Source organism: Heptranchias perlo, chromosome 5 (genome assembly GCF_035084215.1).
Source record: "Heptranchias perlo isolate sHepPer1 chromosome 5, sHepPer1.hap1, whole genome shotgun sequence".
Classification (NCBI taxonomy): Eukaryota; Metazoa; Chordata; class Chondrichthyes; order Hexanchiformes; family Hexanchidae; genus Heptranchias; species Heptranchias perlo.
The window spans coordinates 55681689-55695786 of record NC_090329.1 but is presented as its reverse complement, the minus strand read 5'-3'; the positions used below and the strand labels follow the sequence as shown (position 1 = coordinate 55695786).

General features: G+C 40.9%; 1 protein-coding gene across 14 annotated transcripts in view; it reads left to right on the top strand.

Annotated features, from left to right (window-relative positions):
* The window catches only part of LOC137321765 (dystrobrevin beta-like), a 534882-nt gene that overhangs the window by 355768 nt on the left and 165016 nt on the right, over nt 1–14098 (top strand). For 13 of the 14 annotated variants that reach the window (XM_067984400.1, XM_067984401.1, XM_067984410.1 and 10 more), the window contains one exon: nt 7647–7733. The exons of the other annotated variant lie outside the window; for it this stretch is intronic. In XM_067984400.1, the coding sequence (XP_067840501.1) occupies nt 7647–7733 (87 nt within the window). The remainder of the gene's footprint in view (nt 1–7646; nt 7734–14098) is intronic. 14 annotated transcript variants of the gene reach the window in all.

Sequence of the window (14098 nt, the reverse complement as noted above, 5' to 3'; positions counted from 1 at the left end):
TGTCTGCAAGAATTTCATAGAAGTAGAAGTGGACTGATCTTTGAACCTCGCACCTATGCTCCAGGCAGGACCTGTGTATTTGTATCACCCCATCCTCAAAGACAATGGAAATTCCTTTCAGAAAGCCATTGACAAAAACTAGGTTAAATTTGTCATTGATGCATAATGCTTGACTTTGTCTACAAGCTCTCAAGCTAAAAGGGTAAAAGAAAATGACATAGAAACGGCAGCAAAGGTTTCCATTTTATAAGAGCCTGACTCACTACAATGTGAATGAAAGGTTAGAACTTGGCTTAAAACAGGATGGACCCCCATTTTTATCACATTTATGCTGCCCATTATTTCTTTTTCTTTTACAGTACGTTAGATTTGCCAATATGAAGTTTCATCTGCTATTGTTCCACCTGTTTAAATATTGCCTAACTCATTCTGTATTCCAGAGCTGCCTCCTAGTTTGTAAATTTGACCAGTTTACATTGAGCTTCTCAATGTAAATCAGAAATAATTCGGGTCCCAACACTGATCCACGGAGCACCCCAGTCAGCACTTCATCCTTGTGCTAGCCCAACACTTCAATCGAATTGCTTCTTCCCTTCAGCCAATTTACTTCTCTCCATTTTCAGGTTTTAACCTAAATCTCCAATGCTTAAATCGTAACCTATCGTGTCAAACTTGATCACATTCTTTTTGGAAGTCACGGTACACTATGTTGTCGGGCTTTTCATTGTCCACTTATGATCCCAGCACTACCTTAAACAAGGTCAAGGAGGTTGGCTTAGATGGGATCTTTTCCTTTTGAACCCATGTTTACTAGGTATTACCATGCAAGTAATGCTTAAGTTTACTTCTGATAATTCATTTTATTATTTTATTCTATTCATTCAAGCAGTAAAGGGACTATAATTACTTGGTTTATCTGTTTTGTCACTCTTCCAGTCCACCGAGATTTCCCAATTTTACGTTAATTCCTACATAATGACAATGTATGCCTCACAATTCACATCCTTTGTCACTTATAGTACACAGACATAAATGCTGTTATTTTCTGGGGATTTATTTGTTTTGAGTTGCTTTATATGGTCTAGGCTAGGACTCGAATTCATTTATGTAAAATGTTACAAGGTTATTTATTTTTAGTAAAACTGCTCATATTTTATCCTTGGTTAATTCAAACATCATGAGTGATTCTCACTCAATAAAGACTGGGTTCCTTAAGCTAAACAAGAATAGTTGGGAGACTCGAGTATAAATCTGAGTTTTGCACGTAGTCTTATTTTCTTCTTCCTTCTTTTCCTTCTTTTCAATATTGGTAGTATGCTGATTCTGCCCACATTATTGGGTATAGTACCAGGCTAATCTAAGGTGCTACATCGGTAGGAGAGAAGTAGTATTGTTAGGGAGCACACATTTGTGCACCTCCTACTACTTGAGCATATAGCAGCGTTGGTCTCTTGGTCTTGAGACTGTAAATATTCATGGTCTTTCGCCCATCCTTGCACATGGTGCATATGATGTATAGAATCCTGGCACTCAGAGTTGCAATGCATCTACACAAACCTGGGTGTTCCAAGGAAAGGAAAAGGTGAGGAAGGAGACTTAAAACATAAACACTCAGTATTTTATTGTTATGCAATGAGCAACTTAAATTCTATTTTACATTGCATTCTCCCAATGAAGTTTTAATTTTAGGAGTCATTCTCCCATGCTATTTTGCAATGGAAGTTAAAACCAATTTTAGTCTTCAAGTGAGTCCAGGTTAGAGGGCAGGGACTAATTGGACCAGGGCATGCAGGCATAATTCAAAGTTGTACATTCTGTCGTTATTTTCATATAACATACTTGGATTTTATATTATTATTTATGGTTAAATCGGAAAACATATGGCTATTTGGGAAGTAGAGTTGGTTGGAGTACAGGAATTTCTCAGCAATACAGGCTGAAGAGCTGTAAAATGCAAACCTGAGGTGCTACATTGCCATCACTGGCAGAAGGATGTGATTGCATTATTTCAAGTTTCCATGGGCAGTTTCCACTAAAAATGTGAACATAGGAATTTGGAATGGGGAAAAATTGGCACAAAAAGTCTGATGATAACCAGCTAACAGGCAGTCAAGTTGTGCAGACAGAAAATATGTGCAGATATAATTTTAATAAGATAAGTGGATAGATGGATATATATACGCACAGTTGACTTTGGCATCTCAGGAATCATTTTCTGGTTTAATGCATGAGAATTGATGCACAATGGTGCTGAGAGATAAAAATCTGAGGTTTTAATTTTTCATCCAGTGAGTCTGTTGAAATGCAGTTCAGAAATATTGGCTCCAATATTTATGGGGAGGCAGGGTGGGCACGGGCCAGCAGCCGGGAAACCCAGAAATGCTGGCAACAGGGGAGGTCCTGCCAAATTTACCGGCAGGAGCTCATTAGAATTTTTTTACTCCGTTTCCCACCTGGCAACCAGCCAGATTAAGAGACTGGCTTGCTGTCAGGTGGGAAAGCCTGCTGTAGAAGGCATCAGCTGGGGAGCTCAGGGGACGATCCCCAGCAATTGAGAAGATCAGGGGTTGGTTGCGGGGGGTCGGTGCTCGTGGTGCAGCAGGGAGGGAGAGATCTCGAAATGGGGGGAGCGCGCGAGAGAGAGATCATGGGGGTTCGGCCAATCATGGGGATGGGATGGAAGAGATCACCGGGCAGGGGGGACGAGAACAGTTGCGGACGAGAACAGGGCAGATGGTTTGCTTGGGGGCCGAGGGAAGCACTCCTGTTCTTCCTGGCCCACAAGCAGTGTTGGAAAAGCACTTACCTGCTGGAGCCAGCATCTCCCATCTGCCTTTTAGTTGCCAGGTTTCCCAAGCCCCGGGAAACCTAGCCCGCAGCCATTAAATTCGTATGGCTGCTAAAATGTGAGGAACGCAGCCTCATTAACATACAGGCCCCAGGTGAGGCTAATGGTGCACACCGTTATTTATGCGCAAATCGTATGGCGGGACTTCATTAGAATATTTTTACTCCTTTTCCCGCCTGGCAGCGGGCCAGGTTGTAGATGTTCATGGAATGTGGAGTTCATGGAATGTATTTGAAATGGTTTCCTAGAGCACTACATCATGCAACAAACCAGGGAACAGGCTATTTTAGATCTTGTATTATGCAATGAGATAGGGTTAATTAGTAATCCCACAGTAAAAGAACCTCTGAGGAAGAGTGATCATAATATGATAGAATTTCACATTGAGCTTGAAAGTAACGTACTTAAGTCAGAAATTAGAGTCTTAAACTTAAATAAAGCCAATTACATAGGTATGAGGGGTGAGTTGTCAAAGGTAGATTGGGAAATTAAATTAAAGGGTTTGACAGTTGAAAAGCAATGGCAAACATTTAAAGAAATATTTCAATATTCTCAACAAGTATACATTCCACTAAGAAATGAAAACTCCATGGAAAAAGTGATCCACCCGTGGCTAACTAAAGAAGTTAAGGAGAGTATTAGATTGAAAGAAGAGTAATTAGCCTGGGGATTGGGAGAGTTTTAGAAACCAACAAAACATGACCAAAAAATTGATTTTAAAAAAGGAGAAAATAGAATATGAAAGTAAACTAGCAAGAAATATAAAATCAGATTGTCAGAGCTTCTACAAGTATGTAAAAAGGAAGAGAGTAGCAAAAGTAAACATTGGTCTCTTAGAGGCTGAGACATGAGAAATTATAATGGGGAATCGGGCAATGGCAGATGCGTTAAACAAATATTTTGTATCTGTCTTCACAGTAGAAGACACAAAAAGCATTACAAAAATAATGGGGAACCAAGGGGTAAATGAGAGTGAGGAATTTAAAACAATTAATATCACTAGAGGAAAAGTACTGGATAAACTAATGGGACTAAAAGCTGACAATCCGCTGGACGTGATGGCCTACATCCTAGGGTTGTAAAAGAGGTGGCTGCAGAGATAGCGGATGCATTGGTTATGATCTTCCAAAGTTCTCTAGATTCTGGAACGATCCCAGTGGTCTGGAAGGAAGCAAATGTTACCCCACTATTCAAGAAGGGAGGGAGGGAGAAAACAGGGAACTACTGGCCAGTTAGCCTGACATCGGTCGTCGGGAAAATGCTGAAATCCATTATGAAGGAAGTGGTGACAGGGCACTTAGAAAATCATAATATGATTAGGTAGAGTCAACATGGTTTTATGAAAGGGAAATTGTGTTTGACAAATTTATTATAGAGTTTTTTGAGGATGTAATTAGAAAGGTAGATAAAGGGGAACCAGTGGATGTAGTATATTTGGATTTTCAAAAGGCATTCGATGAGGTGCCTTATAAAAAGTTGTTACACAAGGTAAGGCCTCATGGGGTTGGGGATAATATATTAGCACGGATTGAGGAATGGCTAACAGACAGAAAACAGAGAGTAGGGATAAACGGGTCATTCTGAGGTTGGCAGTCTGTAACTAGTGGGGTGCCGCAAGGATCGGTACTTGGGCCTCTTCTATTTACAATGTATATCAATGACTTAGATGAAGGGACTGAGTGTAATGTATTCAAGTTTGCTGACGATACAAAGCTAGGTGGGAAAGTAAGCTGTGAGGAGGACACAGAGTCTGCAGAGGGATATAGACTGGTTAAGTGAGTGGGCAAGAAGTTGGCTGATGGAGCATAATGTGGAGAAATGTGAGGTTATTCACTTTGGTAGGAAGAAAAGAAAAACAGAATGTTTTTTTAAATGGTGAGGAACTATTAAATGTTGGTGTTCAGAGAGACTTGGGTGTCCTCGTACAAGAAACACAAAACGTTAGTCTGCAGGAACAGCAGGCAATTAGGAAAGCAAATGGCACGTTGGGCCTTTATTGCAAGGTTGTTGGAGTACAAGAGTAAGGAAGTCTTACTGCAGTTGTACAGAGCTTTAGTGAGACTTCACCTGGAGTACTGCATACAGCTTTGGTCTCCTTATCTAAGGAAGGATATACTTGCCTTGAAGGCGGTGCAACGAAGGTTCACTAGATTAATTCCTGGGATGAGAGGGTTGCCGATGAAGAGAGGTTGAGTAGAATGGGCCTATACTCTCTGGAGTTTAGAAAAATGAGAGGTGATCGCATTGAAATGTATAAGATTCTGAGGGGGCTTATATCAGGACATATGCTGAGAGACTGTCTAGAGAGTCTATAACAAGGGGGCACAGTCGCAGGATAAGGGGTTGGCCATTCAAGACTGAGGTGAGGTGGTATTTCTTCACTGAGGGTTGTGAATCTTTGAAATTCTCTACCCCAGAGGGCTGTTGATACTGGGTCATTGAATATATTCAAGACTGAGATGGATAGATTATTGGACTCTAGGGGAATCGAGGGATATGGGGATCGGGCAGTAAAGTGGTGTTGAGGTCGAAGATCAGCCATGATCTGATTGAATGGCGGAACAGGCTCGAGGGGCTGGATGGCCTACTCCTACTCCAATTTCTTATATTCTTATGAAAGCCCGCTGTAGAAGGCAGCCGCTGGGAACGGTTCCCAGCAATCGAGAAGATCAAGGATTTGTGGGGGCTGGGAGGGGCGGTGCTTGGAGCGTGGCAGCGAGGAGAGTGACATCGCGCATGGGGTGGGGTGGGAAGAGACCGTGGTTGGGAGCACGGGGCGCTCAGAGTTCGGACGGGTTGGGAGAGTACCCTTTTAACTTTGTGATATGTGTTAATTATTGCCAGTAAACCCCTCTAGCGCTGAAAATTAACTATTACAAGTGCAGAGTCTCATTCCTTCATTTTTTAAATTATTGTTTGAGATTTTTGTTTTCTAAGTTTAAAATTAAAATTTAATCTGTTCTTTTGCTTTTTCTTTCTGTCTCTTTTTTTCTCTCTCTCTTAATCTGATCGTTCTTTCCCTCTCTCTTTCCTTTTCTGTACCTGATTTGACATTGAATTCACCCAATCTAACGTACACTTCCTTCTCAGTCCTTGGGTTGTTAATTTCACAATCCTTCAATTTGATTGGTTAAAGAGATACACAGTTGCTTGCCCTGTTCACTTAGATCCCAGATGCCCTGTAGAGGGCGCCGCGTCGTTTTCATCTCGCACTTCCAGCAACTTGTGGCACAAAATATCATCGAGATTAAACAAGCACGGGCAAGTCTAACTAACGGCGGGCGCCATTCGTTGCCTGCTACAGCTAATTCTGGGCAATTAAAATCATCGACCCGCTTCTTCAGAGCGGGTTACTCAGCCACCCCCCCAACCCGTCGTGGTAAAACCGGAAGTTGGTGGGTTGGGGTCAGGTTTCACATTTTTAACCATTTAAACCCCCGACCCTCTCCTGCCTGACGTGGGGGGGTTAAAAGTACCCCCAAAATTTCTCTGTAGATAAGATGAGCTTCATATGCAACTCATTTCCATCTTGTTTTCTTTTCTAAGTTAGTAGAATTCCTCATCCTCTTGAGTCCTCTCAGTTACTTTATATTATCGTGAAGGACAGGTTGGTGACTTGTTGTCACTCTTTCTTTAAAGTAGATGAAAAGTCATCTTTTACTGGGGGGGAGGGGCCCATGTTTGGGAGGAATCAAGCTTCTTGTAGCTTTGGACAGATCTTCACTGAAGCATCTGATTGTGTTTACTAGCCCAGAAAACGAGTGAAGTACTAAAACTGATAGCGATGTCAAAGAGAGAGCACGAGAGACTTTCCTGTCGGTATCCTAAGGTTCTCCTTGTTCAGACAGTGAGCCAAATTAAATAGAGAAAAATGTCAAAAATCTGGGGTATTTAAAAATGAAAGTTTACATTTCAGAATGAATTTAACACTTATTTATATATTTTTGCTCTTTATTTCACTATGGTAAGTTCTTGACTGACTGACTTGGGTCTCCTGTTCATTACCATTTGGGTCTACCTGAACATTGAATAAATGTAACTTGAAAAAAAATTGTTGATACCAGACTTTGTAAAATAATACAATTTAAACACTTCCATCCAACACTGAACTTGAGTGTATTTAGATGGGCCCTTCTGTTTTACAGTCTTGTGGTGCTCTTATATTACAGCTACTGGCTTGAGACGACTACCTGCTTTGAGTGATACAGGGCCATCAGTCTTGATTATAGTACCTGTTCTGCATTGCTTTCAGTGAGCCAAAGTGGAGCTTTGTGCATGAATACTCAAGCTCATGCATAGAACTTTGCTCACCAGCATCTAAATGCCTGTTAAGCAGAAAGCCAGGGGAGCGTATGCAGTTATGTGTTTTTTGCCAATGGTAAACCATTTAAAAATCAAGCTTAAAAATTCCCAGAAAGTCCAGTTTGCCACTTGACAGTTGTTTAAAATTTGATTTGCATGATTGCAGTCACATCTGCGTTTTGTGCATACCAAAGAGTTGTCAGACAACCTCCTTGATCTGGCTGACTTCACTTCCAAATATACCACACATCTTGTATCAATACGATGTCCCAACTGGTTTACATTTACACAACTTGTGTAGTATAACTGGCCTGTTAAAGATCTTTCATCTGTGCAGGATACTAACGATTCCTACTTGGACATTCATTGGAGAATAACTTGTACATAAGTACTTGAAGTTGTGAGCTGGTCAATACAGACTAGCTTTAGTGTATAACTGCAAGAGGCTAATATCTAAACTTTTTCTTAAATTGATTTTTTATTTTGCTCTTTGTAGCCCCCAACAACGATCTTTGCCAAACATGAATGATGCTGTGGTGTCCCATTCAGTCTTGTCCTCTGGAGCACCTACTCCTACTAAAAGGTATGTCAGGATCTGTCTTTCAATAATCCTTCATGTTAATGTCAAAACTACACAATATTGTCAGGTGGAAACAATATCCAATTTATCCATCATTAATGGCTTTTTGTCGCATAAAACACTACCCTTCTTTTGCGTCCATTTTTAACCACTGGTAAAATTCAGTGATTTTTTTTTTAATGTGTGTAGGTTCACATGTGCTTGCTATAATAAAATGAATGACTTACTGATTTGGTAGTATGACTTGAGCTCCTTGTGATGGCTGGTTAGCGTGTTGAAGCAGAGAAATTATTTCTCTTATGGATGAGGATGTGAAAATCCCGTACCAGATTGACCCGCGTAAGCAAAGTGTTGGCTCGGGGCTGCAGTAACCTGAGACGTCAGCTGCTGATACATACAGGCAGGAACGACTTTTGAACTAAAGTAACCTGAGTTCAGTCCTGGCCTCAGCTGGCTGGAACCGGTTTGAATTAACTAAGTTTTGTGAAAGACAAAGGAAATGTGATAAGACACAAGTCCTTATTTAGAAAAGGAGTAATGAGGTAATGCTACCAAAGTCCTTGGGACAGAGCCAATGAGGAGAAGACCCAGGCAAAAGCGAGCAGGCCGAAACCAAAGGGAGAGAGACAGCACAGCTTGAAGAGATAAGATTCGGAATAAGAACGGTCAACAAAAGAATTCTGTATACAAGACTCGTTCGTTCAAAGGAGTTTCTTTTCAAATTCTGTATGGTAACCCCGTGCTACTGCTACAATTCTAAGCAACTGATTTTATGGCTATTAATTATGCATTTGTAAGCTATACTGCAGGAATTGAACATACAGCTCTGTGGAGGTCCAAGTTTATTCGGCAGTTTTTCTAGCCTCTAGCCCAACCTGGAAACTAATACATTAATTTGTACCCATGTACCTTGTTGTGAATTGTGAGTAAATTGAAGAATCCTTGAATTCAGAATTAAATTATGGGTCCAGTGGGTTGTTGGGATGTCTTCAGTTTAAAAAAAGACTCCTTGTAATATTTCAGTTTCCCCACTATCTGAATGACTACTTTTGCTAAATGTGTCCTTACATTTTTACTGACAGGTTGTTTTCCCACTACGTAATTTTCACAATTCTATACAGTATATATAGCAGAACACATTTCATTGGGGCAGAAATTGCTCGGAGAGACAATCCAACAGTGCTCGCCACGCCATAGATTTAAACTAACCCACTAACTTACTGTGGGCTTTACTGGGTGCGCTTCCTTGAATAGGAAGTGGAGAAGAGCCCAGCATTGCCTCCAGCAAAGCTAGGACACATCTCTTCCCCTCAACCAATCAGATTGCAGCATTTTTGACAAGCTGCAGGTTTCGAATGTGAAATCCAGGAAGTGAAAGGTACAACATTAAAATCAATGTAAAAACAGTCATAGACAGTGGAAGAAAGACAGGGTAAGAAATAATTGAATTAAATAGAAGAGACAGAAGGGAAAAATAAAGGAAAATTCAAATTTTTATTTTTATTGACCAAAAATGATTAAAATAAGGAGTAATAAGACACCACATTCTTAAAAGTTAACTTTCATTGTTTGGCAATCATTAAGACTTATTGCATTGTTAAAACTTATTTTAGAACTGGTACTTTTAAGCCTACCTGTTTTGTGATGATATTACTTACTTTCCACCTGGGCAGATGAGCAAGTTGGCGCTGGTTCAATGATTTCACTGATTGCAGCAGGCGATTTCCCTTTAATTTGAAGCTGTCATATCATCGCTAGTCTGGGAGCAGGAAGGAGCAAGTTCCGGATTTCCGTGTTTTACTGCGCATGTGCGAATGCCGGAACTTGTTCCAGGATTTGGCCACTAACAACAGTGAGCGCTGTTGAGCTCACTGTTATTTTCTGAGCGATTTCTGCCCCAATATATAATTTCTCCAAGGACCTTACCTGCCAGAATAGGATTTTTTTTTTATTTAGTCATTTGGCTGCATGCCTCTGTGAGAAGGATTCTGGAGAAAAACTCTCATGTTTTCTTCCACATGAACTGTGGACCCTGTCAATATATCTCATCAGAGGTATTTCCAGCTGTCTGTCGCAAATCATTTGAAAATATTTAATTACTATGTTGCAAATTTGCCACATGACAAGTGGGGTTGAGACAAAGCTATCGAAACTGTGGGCCCATTTTGAATTTCCCCAAACACGAAGGCCATCTTAGAAAATTAAGGTGAATACAGCAGGGCAGGTTGAGAAATCGGTTAAAAAAGCATACGGGATCCTGGGCTTTATAAATAGAGGCATAGAGTATAAAAGCAAGGAAGTGATGATGAACCTTAATAAAACACTGGTTCAACCACAACTAGAGTATTGTGTCTAGTTCTGGACACTGCACTTTCGAAAAGATGTGAAGGCCTTAGAGAGGGTGCAGAAAAGATTTACTAGAATGATTCCAGGGATGAGGGACTTCAATTATGGGATAGACTGGAGAAGCTGGAGTTGTTCTCCTTGGAACAGAAGGTTGAGAGGCGATTTGACAGAGGGATTTAAAATCATGAAGGGTCTAATCAGAATAGATACAGAAAAACTGTTCCCATTGGCAGAAGAGTCAAGAACCAGAGGACATAGATTTAAGGTGATTGGCAAAAGAACCAAAGGTGACATTTTTAAGCAGCGAGTGGTTAGGATTTGGAATGTACTACCCGAGGGGGTGGTGGAGGCAAATTCAATCGTGGCTTTCAAAAGGGAACTGGATGAGTACTTGAAAGAAAATTAGCAGGGCTACGGGAATAGGGCGGGGGAGTGGGACTAGCTGGATTGCTCTTGCATAGAGCCAGCGCGGACTCAATGGGCTGAATGGCCTCCTTCCGTGCTGTAACCTTTCTATGATTCTATTCTATGATTTTAATAGAGTATTTTTTAAGTATGTAAACCTCTGTTGTGCTCATGTTGTGTTGATTTAAATCTGCAAGTTTGCAGTGCTCTCCAGTTACGTGGAGCAAGTCTAGTTAAATGCTGGGATTACAGCCTGGTCAATCCACCACTTCGGAAGTCATAATAGAGAAATTTCACAAATGACAACTGAAAGTTGAAGTATCATAAATCTACTACAACATTAACTTGAGTTGTATTTCGCAAATATGTTTTAAAATATTTTAATTTGTAAGAAAGCGCATCACTCCTGCTTTCTTTTGTTTTACAAAAGCTATTCAGAAACCATCAGAAAGCAAATGTTGGTGAGGGAGACCTAGTTGCATCGTAGGATATCATGTTGTACTTTCACCTTTTGGGGTCTGGTTTCAAATCCAGCCCAGATGGTCTAAAAGACTCCTATGTCCACTGGCTTAAAGGCCTTGTTCGAAATTAATTTCCCAATTCCTAACACAAACCTGCCCCTTAAAGTGGGATAAATTGACATTAAATCAGTATCATCTCACTCCTTCCCTTTTCTTCTTTCTTCTCCTCCCCTCCACTTCTCCCCCACCCCTTTCCCTGGCTCTGTACTTGTTTAAAAAACTGTTAAATCTTTGTTTCTTCCAGTTCTGATGAAAAATCGACCTGAAACATTAACTCTGTTTCTCTCTCCATAGATGCTGCCTGACGTGCTGAGTATTTCGAGCATTTTCTGTTTTTATTTCTGATTTCCAGCATCTACAGTATTTTGAGATGGCAGGTATAGAAAATCATGAAACTCACACTGGTGCTATGATGGTGCTAAGGTTGCTGATGAAAGCATGTTGATCAAGCTTAACTCTACATTTAGCTTGTCCAAATCCCAAAAGGGACTGCCTAATGCTGACACTAAATGGTAAACCTTGAGTGGAAAAATATAATTCAATAATAGCAATTCAATTTTTTTCCCCATTTTATTGACTATTTGCTGTTTTACTAATAAATGCATTTGGCTTTTGCAGTGCTTAAAGTGTTATGTTAATCTATCTTTCTGTGGTTGCCACAGTCAGGAATTTAGTAAGTGTCTGGAGTTAACAGCCTCCAAGATTGTAACACCAAGGCTCATTAAGCAACCCAGCTGCATGCTTGCCTTAATAGTTGGGTTTCTGGCAGCTTATTTTCCTGCCTTCTAAACAAAAATGGAATAATTTTATTCAGCGTGAGGGCATATCTTCATTCATCGGCCTTGTCAGACACATGTTGGCTTCGATTCACTGTATCTGTGCAGACATGAGTCTGCTGGTTGCTATTTCAGTTGCCAGTCAAAGACAATTATCTGTTGGACTGTCAAACACTCAGGTTTCAAAAAGTGTGGCACAAGAATTTGTCACAGTAAAGCATGCTGTGAAATGAAGCATGATGTGAAACCATATTTTATAATATTTAGACTGAATCACCTTCAAAAGAAGTTTATCTTGCGTAAAATCAAAAGCAAAATACTGTAGATGCTGGAAATCAGAAATAAAAACAGAAAATGCTCGAAATACCCAGCACGTGGCAGCATCTACGGAGAGAGAAACAGAGTCAATGTTTCAGGTCGATGTTACGTCAGAACTGGAAGAAATAAAGATTTAACAGCTTTTAACAAGAACAGAGCCAAGGAAAGTGGAGGGGAGGAGAAGGAAGAAAAAAAGGGAAGGTCTGTGATAGGGTGGAGGGCAGGAGTGATTAAATAACAAAAGGGATGATGGTGCATGGCAAGGAGGGAGGTAATGGGAGAAGTGAAGAAACAACAGATGGGTCAAGAGGGGCTGTAAATGGCAACAGCAGAATCATTACCAGCAGCTGCTGACTGGAAAAAATGGGAGCAGTTTATCTTACCTTGCATTGCTTCTCCTCTTCAACCTGCTGGATAATGTTTTTCTTGTATTAATGGGAACGATTAGATTTCTTAAATAGGCAATATTTAATCAAAAGAAAGATCGAGAATTCTTTCTTGGCTTGACAAATAATGAGTGTTCATGTCCTCTTGCAAACAGTAAGATCAATATTAGGCTGTGATGGTTTCATAACTGAGTTAGGAAAATGAGAAAACATGGAACAAGAAAAGGCAATTTGTCCCATCTAGCTCAATCCTTCCACAGACTATGTACAATCTTTCCTTTCATGAACTTTCATTGCAGTCCACAAACACTTGCTCCCAATCCCGAGCAGCACAGGACCCTTCCTATCCAAAGAGTACTGGAGCTGCAGCATTATTTTATCTATCATGTGTAAATGTTTAAATTGCAGAGGTTTTCATGACCTCAAAGAGGCGTTGCTTTTAGGAAATGGCACTTTGCTGTTTCCAGAAGGGTTTCAAATTACTCGTGGACAACAGGACCTTAAAATCAATCTGACCTAAATTTGGTTTGCTACATCACATCGTTGCATTAAAGGTAATTAGTGTTTGGAACAAATGTAATAGAATTGAGCAGTTAGTTGACATATCAAGCAAGAAATCTCAGTTGATTAGCTAATTTAAACTTGTATCTTGTACCCCTGAATTATTTCTGAAATTCATTGTCTTTATATGTATATAATTGGTGTCACCGGGAGTGTGGTCTTAGGACTTGAGACGAACCATCAATTTCAGATATAAGCTGAAAGCCTCCAGGCATTATTTTTACAAGACTCATTCTTTCTGTATTTATCCACATAAAAGTTTGCTGAAATATTGGGCCCTAAATTGGGCCGTGTCGCGCCCGTTGTTTCGACGCAACATGGCCTCTCGAACATCCAAGATGGCATCTTGGCTGCGCAAGCACGTTTCCAGCATGATGCGCGCCGGACACCATCTTGGTACAGGAGTTAGCGCATGCACAAATGCCAATAGCCGGAAGCATGTAAAGTAAGGAGAAAATGTGTGCAACCAGTATGCAACGCTGATTTAAAGTGATAGACACCGTTTGGGACCTTAACACTCAACTCAATGCATTGTCTTAACCACTCACACCTGAACGTGTCTTAGAGTGTCTGAAGGAACCCCCCAGCTCTATTCAAAGGGACCATGCAGGATTTACAGGTTAGTTGCTGGATTATTGCTTCTGGCTGCTGGTGGAGTAGGAAGTGTTTTTAGAAGTTCCATATACTTACTGAGAGTTCCTAGAGTACATTTGAGAGTGGTTTGGAAAGTTACAACCGTGGTTGAGCAACATTCCTGGCAACCATGGGTGGTCTGCGAGGGCTCCCGCTGGGCATTGAGCACGACTGGAAGCATGCAGAGAGGCCACGCACACCAGGTCAAGCCACAAGAAGAGGGAGGACGAGGATGCGCAGGGCACTGAGCAGGAGGCCAAATCCAATGAGGACCTTCCGGGACCAATTCTCAACATGACCGAGGAGAATTGCATCCAACGCCTGAGGTTCACCAAGGAGGCCATGACCGAGATCTGTCAACTGGTGCGGCCACAACTGCAGCCTCAGGGCAAGGACAGCATTACCTATGGATGTGAAGGTCA